Source organism: Lepus europaeus, chromosome 5 (genome assembly GCF_033115175.1).
Source record: "Lepus europaeus isolate LE1 chromosome 5, mLepTim1.pri, whole genome shotgun sequence".
Classification (NCBI taxonomy): Eukaryota; Metazoa; Chordata; class Mammalia; order Lagomorpha; family Leporidae; genus Lepus; species Lepus europaeus.
Window position 1 is genome coordinate 45,510,703 of NC_084831.1, and position 16,029 is coordinate 45,526,731.

General features: G+C 43.3%; 1 protein-coding gene across 1 annotated transcript in view; it reads left to right on the top strand.

The window, feature by feature from the left end:
- Positions 1-16,029, top strand: part of TCEANC2 (transcription elongation factor A N-terminal and central domain containing 2) — a 51,604-nt gene that overhangs the window by 31,892 nt on the left and 3,683 nt on the right. Inside the window, exon 4 of the mRNA XM_062191387.1 lies at positions 11,675-11,868. Within this exon, the coding sequence (XP_062047371.1) occupies positions 11,675-11,868 (194 nt within the window). The remainder of the gene's footprint in view (positions 1-11,674; positions 11,869-16,029) is intronic.

Genomic DNA, 16,029 nt, shown 5'->3' on the forward strand with positions numbered 1-16,029 from the left:
TATTTGAGAGGTAGAGTTACAGATAGTGAGAGGGACAGAGAGAAAGGTCTTCCATCCGTTGGTTCACTCCCCAAATGGCTGCAACAGCCGGAGCTGCGCTGATCCAAAGCCAGGAGCCAGGTGCTTCTGGTCTCCCACATGGGTGCAGGGGCCCAAGGACTTGGGCCATCTTCTGCTTTCCCAGGCCATAGCAGAGAGCTGGATTGCAAGAGGAGCAGCCGGGACTAGAATCAGCACCCATATGGGATACTGGCACCGCAGGCGGAGGATTAACCTACTGCGCCATGGCACCGGCCCCCAGTGTTTTCTTTCAATAGAACCTTTGAATTCAATTCTTCGCAGTATAGTTCCATTAATTGGTGTGTAATTGTGTGATTTCCCAATCAACTGCTTTCATATTCAAATGTTAGTATTAAACCAATTTGAAAGCCAAATGCAAATAATTTATTATTCAATTCTTTGATTCAGTACAGTAAACATTGTCTCTTCTGTGTTAAACACTCTTCTGGGAGCTAGGATTACAACTTGATGTAAGGTAAAGGTTCTGCTCACAAGATGTTTAGAAGAGAAAGTAGGCATTTAAGTATTCTAGTCAGAGGGAATAGTATGAGCTAAGGCACAGAAATGTCAGAAGGCCAAATAGTATAATCTAAAACAAGGACATGGATGCTGCTCTCTATGGCAAGAACTTTGTGTGTTGGGGACAAAAGGGTGAAAGGGCTGGGGTTGAGGGGAGGGGAGAAGAGGGTGATCTGGTGAGAGGAAGGCCGAAGAGGCTCCAAATTATCCAGAACCTTAATGCTGTACCTAGAAGTTAACTGTAAGGCATTGGAAAGCCATCGAAGGATTTTTGGTAAGGGCATGTCGTTATCAAATCATTTTTTTAACAGGTCATCATGACTTCAGTTTAGAGGATGAGTTAGGAAGGGCCATACTTGGGAGATATTTAGTGAACTGTTGTAGTAGACCTGTGGAGCGGTGATAAGGACAGTAGGGGCAGTAGGAATGAGCGGGAAGCGGAGGAGGAAGAGAGGTGCAGAGAATGTTAAAGAAGTGAATCTGGGCCGGCGCCGTGGCTTAACAGGCTAATCCTCCGCCTTGTGGCACCGGCACACCGGGTTCTAGTCCTGGTTGGGGTGCCGGATTCTATCCCAGTTGCCCCTCTTCCACGCCAGCTCTCTGCTATGGCCCGGGAAGGCAGTGGAGGATGGCCCAAGTCCTTGGGCCCTGCACCCGCATGGGAGACCAGGAGAAGCACCTGGCTCCTGGCTTCGGATCAGCACAATGCGCCGGCCGCAGCGGCCATTGGAGGGTAAACCAACGGCGAAAAGGAAGACCTTTCTGTCTGTCTCTCTCTCTCTCACTATCCACTCTGCCTGTCAAAAAAAAAAAAAAAAAGTGAATCTGTATGACTTGGCAAGAAGAGAAGGTACAGAGGATGTTAAAAAAAATGAATCTGTATGACTTGGCATGATTGAGTGAACATGTGAAAAGACGGTAAAACCTAGAGGAATGGGTGGGTGGTGGTGCTATTTTATGACAACAAATGTTGACTTATTGGTGCTTATAGAATAAGCAGGTGAAGATGTCCAGTAGAGGATTGAAGTTTTGGGGTCTTTGCATAGTGGAAACTATTGGCTAGAGATAGATAATTGGAAGCCACCTGCTTGCAAATGTTAGTTGGACCATAGGAGTGGGGAAGATTACTCAGGGAAGGCAGTAGAAAAAGAGGCAAAGGATAACACCCAAGCTGGGGTTCACGGATAATTGAAGATTTAGCAAAGAAGAAGAGACAGAGAAGGAAAAGGAGAATCGGTAACACATGGTATCTCAAAAAAGGCAGTGAAAGTATTTCTGAAGGAAAACGCAGCAGCTTCAGATGCCACAGAGAAAGTAACATCAGTTCCACAGGATTCGGCAAGTGGGACTCCGTCTGAGGGACTTAAGCATCTTCGTTTCTGAAAGCTGGGGCAGCTGTGCCTTTCTTGGAGAAAGAAAAGGATGAGGTGGGGATCCCATGAAGGGAAGGCTCTCTTTTCCCGAGGAATGTCCATGTAGCTACGTGATGGCACAGCCTGGCTATTAGGAATGTTTACATGTTGAGCCAACCCACTAGACTGTGAGCTAAACGGCATAGATGTATGCATCCTGCCGAGGAGACAAGTTAATAATCTTACTGTAAATTCTTTGACTTTTTTCTCTGCATATAAACAAATATGGTGTTTATATGTATACACATATGTAATTTTAAAAATAAATATTGGCTTATACTGTGTGCTCTTTTGAGACCTGCTTTTTTCACTTAACTGAAGGAAGTGATCATCTGGCCATGTTACTACATGTAGAGCTATTCCAGGTTTTAATAATTGCAAAGTAATTGTTTTTTAAAGGAACTATGACATATTTAACATCTTAGACCTTTAGTAATGATCTTGTAGGTTGTTTCAGCTTTTCACCACCGCACACGGTATTGGAGAGAATGTTTTTGTGTGTATCTTCTCTGCACACTTTGGCAGGGCAAGTGCCTGTGTCCTCCTCACTTCTGCACCCTCAGCACAGGCATGAAGGAGATACTCATCCAAGTGTTTGAATGTCATCTACGACAGACCAATAGCACACAGAAATTGTTTTCTGATTGAGTTTCACAGGGACGTGAAGAGCTCTACCCAGAAAGGGGAAGTACCCAGTAGCACTTTCTGCTTTTAAGTAATGTGTGTTTCAGAAGCACTTTCCTATGCACTGCCTGCAAGGAAGTACATTAAATCATTTCTAATGAGCGTTCTGCATTTCTCCTCCTCATTGTTAAGGATTGATGTACTCCTTTCCCTGGTCAGTAGAAAAATTCCTGATAAATAATTGTTTACAGTGTGAAGTTAAGGAATTAATATTATGTTATCCATGCCTCCCTTTTAGAGTGGTTTTTTTTAACCTTTAGGATTTTTTAATAGAATCTTTAAAGTGGGGACAATTTCTTGTTCAAGTCCTACATGACTAGTGCCTGGTATAGTTGCCTATCTAGCACAAATAGGCCTTCAGTAAATAGTGGAGAATAAATAAATTTTTAAGCTATAGGCTATGCAGGGACATAATTGGAGAAGTTTTCTATATATTTTGACCATTTCTCCAATTTTAAATCCTTTTTCTGTTGCCCTTTGTTCAATGATGCCTCTTTTACTCTATATTAAATTCTTACATAATTTAGGTCTGAGCTATACTTTTTATTCCATAAATATGTCCATCTTTTTTGAAGATTTATTTTTCTTTTTATTTATTTGAAATACAGAGTTATAGAGAGAGGTAGAGACAGTCAGAGAAAGATCTTCCATCTGCTGATTCACTCTTCAAATGGCCACAATGGCTGGAGCTGAGCTGAGCCGAAGCCAGGAGCCAAGAGCTTCTTCCGGGTATCTCACATGGGTGTAGGGGCCCAAGGACTTGAACCATCCTCTGCTGGTTTCCCAGGTGCGGTAGCAGGGAGCTGGATTGGAAGCGGAGCAACCAGGACTCAAACTGGAGCCCATACAGGATGCTGACGCTGCAGCCCAGGGCTTTAACCCACTGTTTCGCAGTGCCAGCCCCCCATCTGTTTTTTCAAAAAAGATTTATTAGGCCGGCGCCGTGGCTCAACAGGCTAATCCTCTGCCTTGCGGCGCCGGCACACCGGGTTCTAGTCCCGGTTGGGGCACCGATCCTGTCCCGGTTGCCCCTCTTCCAGGCCAGCTCTCTGCTGTGGCCCGGGAGTGCAGTGGAGGATGGCCCAAGTGCTTGGGTCCTGCACCCCATGGGAGACCAGGAGAAGCACCTGGCTCCTGCCATCGGAACAGCGTGGTGCGCCGGCCGCAGCGCGCTACCGCGGCGGCCATTGGAGGGTGAACCAACGGCAAAAGGAAGACCTTTCTCTCTGTCTCTCTCTCTCACTGTCCACTCTGCCTGTCAAAAAACAAACAAACAAACAAACAAACAAACAAAAAAAGATTTATTTATTTGAAAGAGTTACAGAGAGAGAGAGAGAGAGTAAATTTTCATCTGCTGGTTCACTCCCCAAATGGCCACAACAGCCGGGGCTTCTTCTGAGTCTCCCGCCTGAGTACAGGGGCCCAAGCACTTGGGCCATCTTCTGCTTTCTCAGACTCATTAGCAGGGAGCTGGGTCAGAAGTAGAGCAGCCAGTTCTCAAACCTGCACCCATATGGGATGCTTGTGTTGCAGGTGGTGGCTTTTCCCTCTATGCCACAATGCTGAGCCCAATCCATCTATTTTTGTAAGACTTAGTTTTGTTTTGTTTTTGTTTTTGTTTTTGTTTTGACAGGCAGAGTTAGACAGACAGACAGACAGAAAGGTCTTCCTTCCGTTGGTTCACCCCCCAAATGGCCGCTAACAGCCGCGCGCCACGCTGATCCAAAGCCAGGAACCAGGTGCTTCCTCCTGGTCTCCCATGTGGGTGCATGGCCCAAGCACTTGGGCCATCCTCCACTGCCCTCCCGGGCCACAGCAGAGAGCTGGACTGGAAGAGGAGCAACCGGGACAGAATCTGGTGCCCCAACTGGGACTAGAACCCGGGGTGCCAGTGCCGCAGGCAGAGGATTAGCCTAGTAAGCCGCAGTGCCAGCCATGACTTAGTTTTAAATAGTGTCTTAACCATTAGTTTGTTGTTATTTTCACTAAAACAGTTTAATTTCTTTTTATTATTATTTATTTGAAAGGCAGAATGACAGAGAGGGAGAAGAGAGACCAAGAGAGAAAGAGATCACTCCCCAAATAACTGTAACAGGTAGGGCTGGATCAGGCGGTAGCCAGGAACCTGGAACTTCATCTGGGTGTCCCACATGGGTGGCAGGGGCCCAAGGACTTGGATCATCATCCACTGCCTCCCAGGTGCCTTAGCAGGGCACTGAATTTGAGGAGCAGCTGGGATTTGAACTAGCTCTCCAGTTTGGGATGCCGGCATTGTAGGCTGCAGCTTAATCTGCTATGCCACAATGCCCCCCCCCCCCCGCCCAAGAATTTTTATTTATTTGAAAGGAGGAAAGGCAGAGACAGATACCTCCCATCTGCTTGATTATTCCCCAGATGCCTACAACAGCTGGGCCTTGCCCAAACTGAAGCCAGGAGCTAAGAGCTCAGTCTAGGTCTCCTGTGTAAGTGACAAGGACCCAAGCACTTGAGCCATCCCTTGCTGCCTCTTGGGATCTGAGCCAGGACTTGAACTCAGGCACTGCACTATGGAATGTGGGAATTTTAAATAGTTTCTAATACCTTATAAGGCTTATTGTACCTCAGAATTCCTCTTTTTCAGAATACTGTTTTTTACTCTTGCCCAGTTGTAGTTCTAATTTTTTTTTAATTTTTATTTTATTTTATTTTTTGACAGGCAGAGTGGACAGTGAGAGAGAGAGACAGATAGAAAGGTCTTCCTTTGCCGTTGGTTCACCCTCCAATGGCTGCCACGGCCGGCGCGCTGCGGCCGGTGCACTGCACTGATCCGAAGCCAGGAGCCAGGTGCTTCTCCTGGTCTCCCATGGGGTGCAGGGCCCAAGCACTTGGGCCATCCTCCACTGCACTCGCAGGCCACAGCAGAGGGCTGGCCTGGAAGAGGGGCAACCGGGACAGAATCCGGTACCCCGACCGGGACTAGAACCCGGTGTGCCGGCGCCGCAAGGTGGAGGATTAGCCTATTGAGCCATGGCGCTGGCCAACCCCAGTTGTAGTTCTAAAATAAGTACGGAAATCTTTGGTTGGATTCTTTTTTTTTTTTTTTTAATATTTATTTATTTATTTGAAAGGCAGAATTACAGAGACAGAGAGAGAAAGATCTTCCACCTGCTGGTTCACTTCCTAAATGGTCACAACAGTTGTAGCTGGGCCGGTCTGAAGCCAGGAGCCAAGGAGCTCCTTTTGGGTCTCCCACATGGGTGTCAGGGGCCCAAGTACTTGGGCCATCTTCCACTGCCTTCCCAGGCACATTCACAGGGACCCAGGATCATTCCAAGGAAGCTGGATCAGAAGTGGAGCAGCCAAGATTAAAACCAGTGCTCATATGGGATGCTTGCATCAGAGGTGGTGGCTTTACCTACACCATAACACTGGCTCATTTGGTTGCATTCTAATAAAGATAGCCTACTGAGATTTTTGCTAAAACTACAAATTAATTTCTGTATTGGCATCTTAGTTTTTATCTTTCTATCTCATAGTACAGTATATTTTCCCCTCAGTAAAAATACATGTTATTTTTCATATGCATCTCTTGTTCAGCCAGCTTCCTTTCCTGGTCCCTGTCTCTTGCTGCTGTGCTCACTGCTGGAGATAGAGATGAATATGTCACAGCTGTTTCCTTCAAGGCTCACGGTGGTGAGCAAAAGAGGTGCAGGCCCAGGGTCCTGCATTGTGGCACAGTAAGTTAAGCCGCTGCCTGCGAAGCTGGCATCCCATATCAGAGCTCTGGCTCAAGTCTTGAATACTCCATTTCTGGTACAACTCCTGCTAATGTTCTTGGGAAAGCAATGGAAGATGGGTCCCTGCCACCTACTCTGGAGTGGCCATCTGGGGAGGGAAACAGCAAATCAAGATAGATCTTTCTAATTGCCTTTCAAATATTTAAATAGGGGCCAGTGCTATGGCGCAGCGGGTTAACGCCCTGACCTGAAGCGCCAGCATCCCCTATGGGTGCCAGTTCTAGTCCTGGCTGCTTCTCTTCCCATCCAGCTCTCTCGTATGGCCTGGGATAGCAGTAGAAGATGGCCCAAGTCCTTGGGCCCCTACACCCACGTGGGAGACCCAGAAGAAGCTCCTGGCTTCGTATTGGCACAGCTCTAGCTGTTGCGGCCATCTGGGGAGTGAACCAGCAGATGGAAGACCTCTCTCTCTGTCTCTGCCTCTCTCTCTAACTCTGTTTTTCAAATAAATAAAATGAATCTTTCAAAAAATATTTAAATAAAAATTTTAGAAAAAGAGATTGGGGCCAGTGTTGTGGTACAGTAGGTTAATCCTCTGCCTGTGGCACCAGCATCCCATGTGGGCACCAGTTCTGGTCCCAGCTGCCTCTCTTCCAATCCAGCTCTCTGCTGTGGCCTGGGAAAGCAGTAGAAAATGGCCCAAGTGCACCCATGTGGGAGACCTGGAAGAAGCCTCCTGGCTCCTGGCTTCGGATTGGCGCAGTTCCAGCTGTTGTGGCCATTTGGAGAGTGAACCAATGGAAGGAAGACCTTTCTCTCTGACTCTCTTTCTCACTGTCTGTAACTCTACCTCTCAAATAAATAAATAAAATCTTAAAAAAAAAATAAAAAGATTAACTCATCAGATAATTACAGCATACTATACTAATTATTCTGATAAGGTATTAAGAAACCTTAGAGTAGTGGTACCAACCAAGCTTAGGGTATTAAGGAAGACTTCCTGGAAGAGAGGGACTTCTGAATGAATTTTTTTTTTTTTTTTGACAGGCAGAGTTAGACAGACAGAGACAGAGAGAAAGGTCTTCCTTCTGTTGGTTCACCCCCAAATGGCCGCTACGGCGGGTGCACTGCGGCTGGCGTGCTGCGCTGATCCGAAGCCAGGAGCCAGGTGCTTCTTCCTGGTCTCCCATACGGGTGCAGGGCCCAAGCACTTGGGCCATCCTCCACTGCCTTCCCATGCCACAGCAGAGAGCTGGGCTGGAAGAGGAGCAACTGGGACTAGAACCCGGTGTGCCGGCGCCGCAGGCAGAGGACTAGCCAAGTGAGCTGCAGCGCCGGTCCCCTGAATGAATCTTAAGGCTCATTGAAAATAAGCCAGATAGAGGGGAGAAAAACCAGGATGTTCGTTGGGGTGTGTGTTTAAAAGAAACAAGACAAAATATTCAAATACTTTAGGAGCTACAAGTAGCTGAGATGAGGCTGACCATGAGAGAGTGGAGGAAAGTGAAGCAGAAGGTAGGTGGGCGGGTGGCAGGTTGTGAAGGGACTTGTCTGAAAAGATAGCAGTTTGGATATGTGATTGAAGGAATTAAGCAGAGGAGTGAAATGGCCAAATGTGTGTTCTCAGAAAAAATGTCCCTAACAGAAAAACCATGGAAATTAAATAAAGGCCATTCTAGCTACAGTGTGGAAGGACAGGGGTGGAGCAATTCCAGAGCTCTTGAGTAGTTAGGAAGTAGACAAGAAGTGTGTGTGCACATTCACACACCGCTCTTGTGGATGTTTTACTAAGTGGGGTGGTTTTTACTAGTTTGTTTAAACAGGACTTTCTCTTTTTGTATTCTGACTAGTTGCTGCTGACTTAAGAAAACTGTTGACTTTATCTGTCTTACATTCTTCCTTTTTTTTTTTTTTAAGTTTTAAATGTTTACTTGATTTCCTTGGCTTTTGTAGATATTTATTTTTAAGTACTTTTATATATCAATACTTTTGACCTTTCCTCTGTTTTTCCCATTATATTGTGAAAATCTCAAACATATACAAAAATAAAGTGAATAGTGCAACAACAAATCCTATATGTTTATCATCTAGATTCAGTGACTACTAAGTTTGGCCCCATTTGATTGTTTCCTTTTTTGTTTTTGTGTTGTTACTGAATTATTTTAAAGCAGAATCTTTTGCGTTCCAACTGCTCCACTTCTGATCCAGCTCTCTGCTATGGCCTGGGATAGCAGCAGAAGATGGCCCGGGTCCTTGGGCCCCTGTACTGGCATGGGAGACCCGGAAGAGGCTCCTGGCTCCTGGCTTCGAATCCGCACAGCTCTGGTTGTTGCAGCCATTTGGGGGATGAACCAGTGGACGGAGGACCTCCCCCCTCCCCTCCACTGCCTCTCCTTCTCTCTGTAACTCTGACTTTCAAGTAAATAGATAAATCTTTAAAAAAAAAAAAACCAGAATCTCAGACCTTTTGTCTTTCCAGCTCCACATGCTTCAGTAACTCTAAAAAATGTGGATACCTGCTTTTGGAACCACAATGTCATTTTGCTTAACAAAATTACAATAATTGCTTAGTATAATTTTTTTAAATAATTATTTTTTTATATTTATTTATTTATTTTTATTTATTTATTTATTTTTTGACAGGCAGAGTGGACAGTGAGAGAGAGAGACAGAGAGAAATGTCTTCCTTTTGCCGTTGGTTCACCCTCCAATGGCCGCCGCGGTTGGCGCGCTGCGGCCGGCGCACCGCGCTGATCTGATGGCAGGAGCCAGGTGCTTCTCCTGGTCTCCCATGGGGTGCAGGGCCCAAGTACTTGGGCCATCCTCCACTGCACTCCCTGGCCACAGCAGAGAGCTGGCCTGGAAGAGGGGCATCCGGGACAGGACCGGTGCCCCGACTGGGACTAGAACCCGGTGTGCCGGCGCCGCAAGGCGGAGGATTAGCCTAGTGAGCCGCGGCGCCGGCTAATTATTTTCTTTATTTGAAATGCAGAGTTACAGAGGGGGTTAGAGCCAGAGAGAGAGAGAGAGGTTTTTCCATTCTGCTGGTTCACACCCTAAATGACCACAACGGCCAGAACTGAGCTGATTCGAAGCCAGGAGCCTTTTCGGGGTCTCCCATGAGGGTGCAGGGGCCCAAGGACTTGGGCCATCTTCACTGCTTTCCCAGGCCACAGCAGAGAGCCGAATCAGAAGAGGAGCAGCTGGAACATGAACCAGCACTCATTTGGGATGCCAGCGCTGCAGGCAGGGGCTTTAACTTGCTATACCATAGTGCTGGCCCCCTTAGTATAATTTAATATCTAGTAGATAGTCACATTCCTGTTTATTTCAAGATGTCTTTTAGCAGTTGATTTGTTCCAGTTGGTATTTGAATCACATGTCTTATTTGGTACTTTGGATTCAAAGGACATTTTTTTAAAAAAATATTTTATTTATTTTGAGAGGTAGAGTTACAGACAGAAAGGGAGAGACAGAGAGGTCTTGCATCTGCTGGTTCACTTGCCAAATGGCTATAGTGGCTGGAGCTGAGCCCATCCGAAGCCAGGAGCCAGGAAGTTTCCTCTGGATCTCCCATGTGGATGCAGAGGCCCAACTACTTGGGTCATCCAGCGTTGCTTTCCCAGGCCATAGCAGAGAGTTGGATCAGAAGAGGAGCAGCCAGAACTTGAAAACTGACACATGTATGGGATGCTGGTGCTACAGGTGGAGACTTTAGCCTACTACACCACAGCACCAGCCCCTCTAAGGACACTTTTAATCTATAACAGTTCTTAGCCCTAATCCCTTAAAAAAAAGCCACTGACTATTGAAGAGACCATGTCTGTAGTCCTGTGGAATATCCCACGTTCTGAATTTATTTGTTCTATAATCTGTTTCTCTCATACTTCCTATAAGCTGAAAGTGAGCTCCGAATGACTAAATGGGTTGTGATTCATCCCTTGTTTGGGAAGAGGGTGCAAGACTGCTTCATAGGTAGTGCTATGAAGTACTTCCACTGCCCGAAGGGCCCGCTTTTTGGGAAGCTAGCATGGAGTAGTGGACTCAAGTGATGAAGCTTATCCTGCCCCCCATTTTACATTTCCCCATCAGCCTTTCATTGAATGTAATAATTTCATCGACTGATGATTGTCTACTGAATGAATTATTTCTTCAGGAGACGCAAAAATCGTTTCTAATTTGTCAATCTTTCCCTACTTATTAGCTAAATAAAGAACATTCTCTCAATGAGAACTGTCTGTTTCTTTTTGAAATACACTCAAAAAAGCAAGAAAAATGCATAATTAATTTTATTGTAATTTTTAGATTAAGGAATTGATGCCTTTGTTTTGTTTTTTTAAGGAATCTATTGATATGGGGTAGGCATTGTGGCAGAGTGGGTGAAGATGCTGCTGTATCCCTTATCAGAGTGCCTGGTTCAAGTCCTGCCTCCTCTTCTGATCCAATTTCCTGCTTATGTACATCCTGGGAGGCAGCTTGAGTGTTGAGTCCCTGCCACATGGGGTTCCTGGCTCCTGGATTTTGCCTGCCCAATTCCAGCTGTTGTGAACACTTCAGAGTAAACTAGTAGATGGAATATTGATCTCTCTTTCTCTCTGTATCTCACTCCTTGATATAAATGCAAATAATAAACAGTTAAAAAGAGAATCAATTGGTCATGCTTCTGTTTTATGACTTACCACATCCACTGGTCTGGTGGCTCTTCCCAGTGGTTATCTTGTTGTTTCAGCCTTTGTGAAATTAGTCTCATTTGCACAAGAACCTTGGATATGTGAGTGAGTTTCTTCTTTTTTTTAAATTATATTTTATGTATAGATATTCCATACCGGTCTTCTTTTTCTTTAAGATTTATTTTATTTATTTGAAAGACAAAGTTAAAGAGATAGAGGTCTTCATCCACTGGTTCATTCCCCAAACCACTGCAGTGATCGGAGCTGAGCTGATCCCCAAATGGCCCTGGTGGCTGGAGCTGAGGCAATCCAAAGCCAAGAGCCAGAAGCTTTTTCCAGGTCTTCTACATGGGTGCAGGGGCCCCAGCACTTGGGCCATCTTCCACTGCTCTCCCAGGCCGTTAGCAGAGAGCTGGATCAGAAGAGGAGCAGCCAGCACTCAAACCCGCACCTATGTTGAATGCCGATGCTGCAGCTGGGGCTTTAAACCACTGCACCACAGCTCTGGACCCATGCATGCGTTTCTTAGAGCCGCACATCAGTCTGTCTAGTCCTGTGCTTTTCAGATTACTACAGAAGAACCTTACCTCTAGTTTCTCTTTCCCTGTTCCAGGTCATACCGTGAACAAGATGCGCAAACACTCAGATTCAGAGGTGGCTTGTCTTGCCGGAGAAGTGTATACTGAGTGGAAAACTTTCATTGAAAAACATTTGGATAGACCTGCTATTGAAGTTCGAAGTGATCCCAAAACTGAGTCCTTTAGGAAAAATGCCAAAAAATTACTGTCAGAAGCCTTGGAATTAAAGGTAATGTCCTGGTTAGAATATGATTGCTAGGTATCCTAGGATAAATGAGCCTTACGTTTTCATGATACTTTTATTTTGAGAAGCAAAGTGATAGAGATCGTCCATTTGGTTAATTTCCCAAATGGTTACAACATCCAAGTCTGGGCCAAACTGAAGCCAGGAGCCATGAACTTCATCCTGGTCTCCTACATGAGAATCCGGGACCCAAGCACTTGGGCCATCTTCCCCTGCTTCCCAGGTGCACTAGCAGGAAGCTGGATCAGAAGCAAAGTGGCCAGAACTTGAACCTGTGCTCTGATATGGGATGCTGATGTCACAAGCTGTGGCTTAACCCATTGCTCCACAACTCCAGTCCCTAGCTTTTGTAATCTTAATGCTGTGGATTTATTCAAACAGGATATTTTTTAAGCATTCTGAGAGACAGTGTCGTAGGAGTGCACATTTTAGAACTAGCAACACCTGAGTTGAAACCCTTTTAGTTTTGACGCCTTAAATCTATTTCTGGGACTTGATTTGTTTCTTTTTAAAATACTTATATATTTCAAAGGCAGAGTTACAGAGAAAGAGGGAGAGATAGAGATCTTACATCTGCAGGTTCACTCCCAGGTGGAAATAAGGTTTGGGGCTGAACCAGGCCAAAGCTGAGAGCTTAGAACTCCATTTGGGTCTCCCACATGGGTGACAGGGTCCCAAGGACTTGGGCCATCTTCTGCTGCTTTCCCAGACACATTATCAGGGAGCTGGATCAGATATACAGCAGCCAGGACTTGAACCAGTACTCATATAGAATGCCGACATCACAGGCAGTGCCACGACACCAGCCCTGAGACTTGGTTTCCTTGTTTGGAAAATGAGATTATAATTCCTACCATGTGAGGTCATAGGAAGAATTAGCCATTTACACAAAGAAATGATGTATATGCCTGCTGGTTAGAGGATATTTCATGAATGTTGCTATTTTCCCATCAGAATTTCTTTCCTTTCCCATTCAAGTAAAAATTCTAGGGTAGACTACGTTTTGGAATATCAGTGGCAAAGTAAAACTGTAAAATTCTACTCCCCCATTTCTTTGACGACACCCACATCTTTAGTTCTTGGACATAAAATCATTCGGATAGACATATTTCCTATCATCTTCATAACTAGCAGTTTGGATGTTATTAATGGTTTGAGGTATTCATGCTAGGAGAGGGATTTTTGTGCCTTAACAGTAATATTCATCGTCGTTGTCATCAAACAACAGGTCTTGTAAGCTAATTAACATTCTGGAAAATCAGACATAAATATATTTTTTCCTGTTTCCAAGATATCCTAGGGTATTCTTATTAAAATATTTTTAAGGAGTCATTTAATATTATTAACAAAAGAAGCAATTCAAAAATATGGCTTAAATGTTAGACCTGATACTACATTTTCTGAAAAGATATTTTAATCTATCTCAACTATTTATACACACAAAAAAAGCAAACGGACCTTTTGTATATCATTTACTTTTGTTTACAAAAGAAATTTTTAGGTTTTTAAAATTTGAATGTATAATAGAAAATGAGAAAAATATGAAGAGGAAAAGAAAATCACCATTGATCTTACCACCAAGACATAATCTTATTAACATTTTAGTGCATTTCCTTTTTTAGTAAATTATTATAGCTTTTTCAATGAATCTGGACAAGCTACAACTATCTGAGATTTACATAAAGCAAATTATATTCCAAATATTCTATAAGATGTTTTTATTGATTATTCAAATGGCATTGCAGAAAATTGACATAATTATTTATATTTGTGTTGTCTCCTTAATCTTGATCAATTTCGGTTAGTGTCATTTTGTATATCTTTTCCTAATGTCTTTATTTTTTCATGTTTATAATTTTTAATGTCTATTTGACAGTTTGGTGAATTGATATGCTGTAAGTTTGTGTAACTTTTTTAAAGGGAGCTTTAAAATGAATATTAAACCTTTCAAAGAACAGCAAAATATGAAGTCAGAATATCACTTCAGCAAGATTTGCTATTTTAAATAAAGTTTATTTTTATATGAACTAAAATTATTGTAGAAACATACAGTGTGGGTATATAATATGTAGTTAATGTGGTGGTAAATACCAGTTCCCTGTGGTATCTTTTTAAGTAAATGATAATAACGAAGCTATGCTTGCAAGGATTAATGAGCAGTTTGCCTGCTATATTAAACTCTATAATAATTATCCTTTTAGTTTATCCATTAATTATCCTTTAAATGGCACATCAAGTGGTAAGCACTCAAGTGTTACAAAGCAAAGTTAAAAAAGTGATACATTCGTTAGTGCTTTCCAATGTAATTGGAAGAAATATCAAGATTAAGCACAGCTGAATGGTTTTGTTCCCAAAGAGTAAATTTTAAAAATTAAAAATATGCATCTCACTGTCTTCCTTGGCCAAAAAAACACCACAAAACCAATCTGTTTTTCTTGCACAAATGGCATTTGATAGTATTTTTGTTAGCTTGGTATGTCAAAGAATATAAATACAAACATTTTTACATAAAGTTAGTTCTAGCACCTATCATCATCTAAAGCATTTCCGTATTAGGATAAATCAGTGAACCACTTAATCCAGTATCTGGTCTTTGACAGTGTTGAGTACGTTCAAGTCAGACGTCAGATCTCCATAAATGTACTTTATTGGGCAGTAGTAAACCGTGGGCTAAGTTACCGACCCAGGTACTAAAACAGCCTTTCCAATCTGATTTGTTTTTGTTAGCATTTGTTTTTGCAAACACCAGATGTACTGATTGCATTTTTGTAGAGAAAGATGTTTCCATCTTTCTTGTTTCAGTTATAGCCTTTAATAGTAAAAGCCACAGATGAAGAATATATACACAACTAAAGGTACATCTCTTCATTACCCTACAGAGCTTGCTTTCTAGATCCATGGATCATTTCCTTGTTCTTGGAATAATGGGATAGATGAATAAAAACTCCATCACTGAAACCTGGGCTCCATTCCCTTTTACTTTCTCCCTTCCAGATCTTCTTTGTTCCTCCCTGTCTTTTAGATCTTTCCTCGTATGAACGTCCCCTATGGTGTCATTCTCTTACTTCCCCTTCCTCATTATCCACTCTTCTTCCTACCTCCAACCTGTGATCATTTTCCTATTATGTCATTTAAAAAAATGAACCTGATTCTCAAAGTGAGCCTGTATCATTAAGAGTTAGGAAACACTGGCTGGTTGGCTCAGTTGGTTGTCAGATGGTGCTAATGAGATCCAGGTCAGGGGTATGTCCCCATGTGGGACTTCTACTTTTTTCTTTGTTTAATGGCCTCAAACTGTACCCCCTGGCTTTGACCAGCTCTCTCATAAATGTATTCAAGTGGTCAAAAAGAAGTGTGGGCAGATATGTACAAATTCAATCATGCTACTGGAAAACCCACACAAAGTTTGCTTTCAGCAGCTATTCAACTCAACAAGTGTTTTGTAGGGATCTGCTGACTACCAGGGGAGAATACAAACAAATGAGTTGCGTTCTGTATTCTATTAAAGCCTACTATGTTCTGGCTGAGAGCCTGTAAGGGACTAACTAAAATTAGTTAAATCAGAGACAGTGGCATTAGCAAGTGTATAGACACTCAAAATATGAAGTAGTTAAATCGAATACAGGAATCTGGGTGGTTTCCATGCAAGAAATGGCAACTGGACTCACCTTGTAAGAGGGGTAGGATTCTGCTAACAAGAAAATACACATAAAATCAAAACATATAAAATAGGAATTTTATCTGCTACATATATGATGTTATTGAAAGAGCAGGAATGGAGAGAAATGCATGTATGGAGAAAGGACATTTATGTAATAAATATTTATTGAGCACTTACTGTTTACCAGTACCTGTGGTAGACATAGGGGATTTATAAATGGATTCAATGTGGTGTGGGCCCTAGAGTCACAAGCATTCCCCTGAAGAAGATAGACAAATAGTTACAAAACAGTGTGGGAAGTTCTGCAGTTAGGATAACCACATGAAGAACTCCTTCCCCTGCTTTTAAAGAGCTTACCGATGGCAACCATCACTGCTTGATTATGGCACCATTTCCCACTAAATCAAAAATCCTTGAAGAAGCACAGCTCTAGGTGATCATGTTTTATGTTTTTCCCCCAGAGATGGCGGTTCATCCAAGATTGG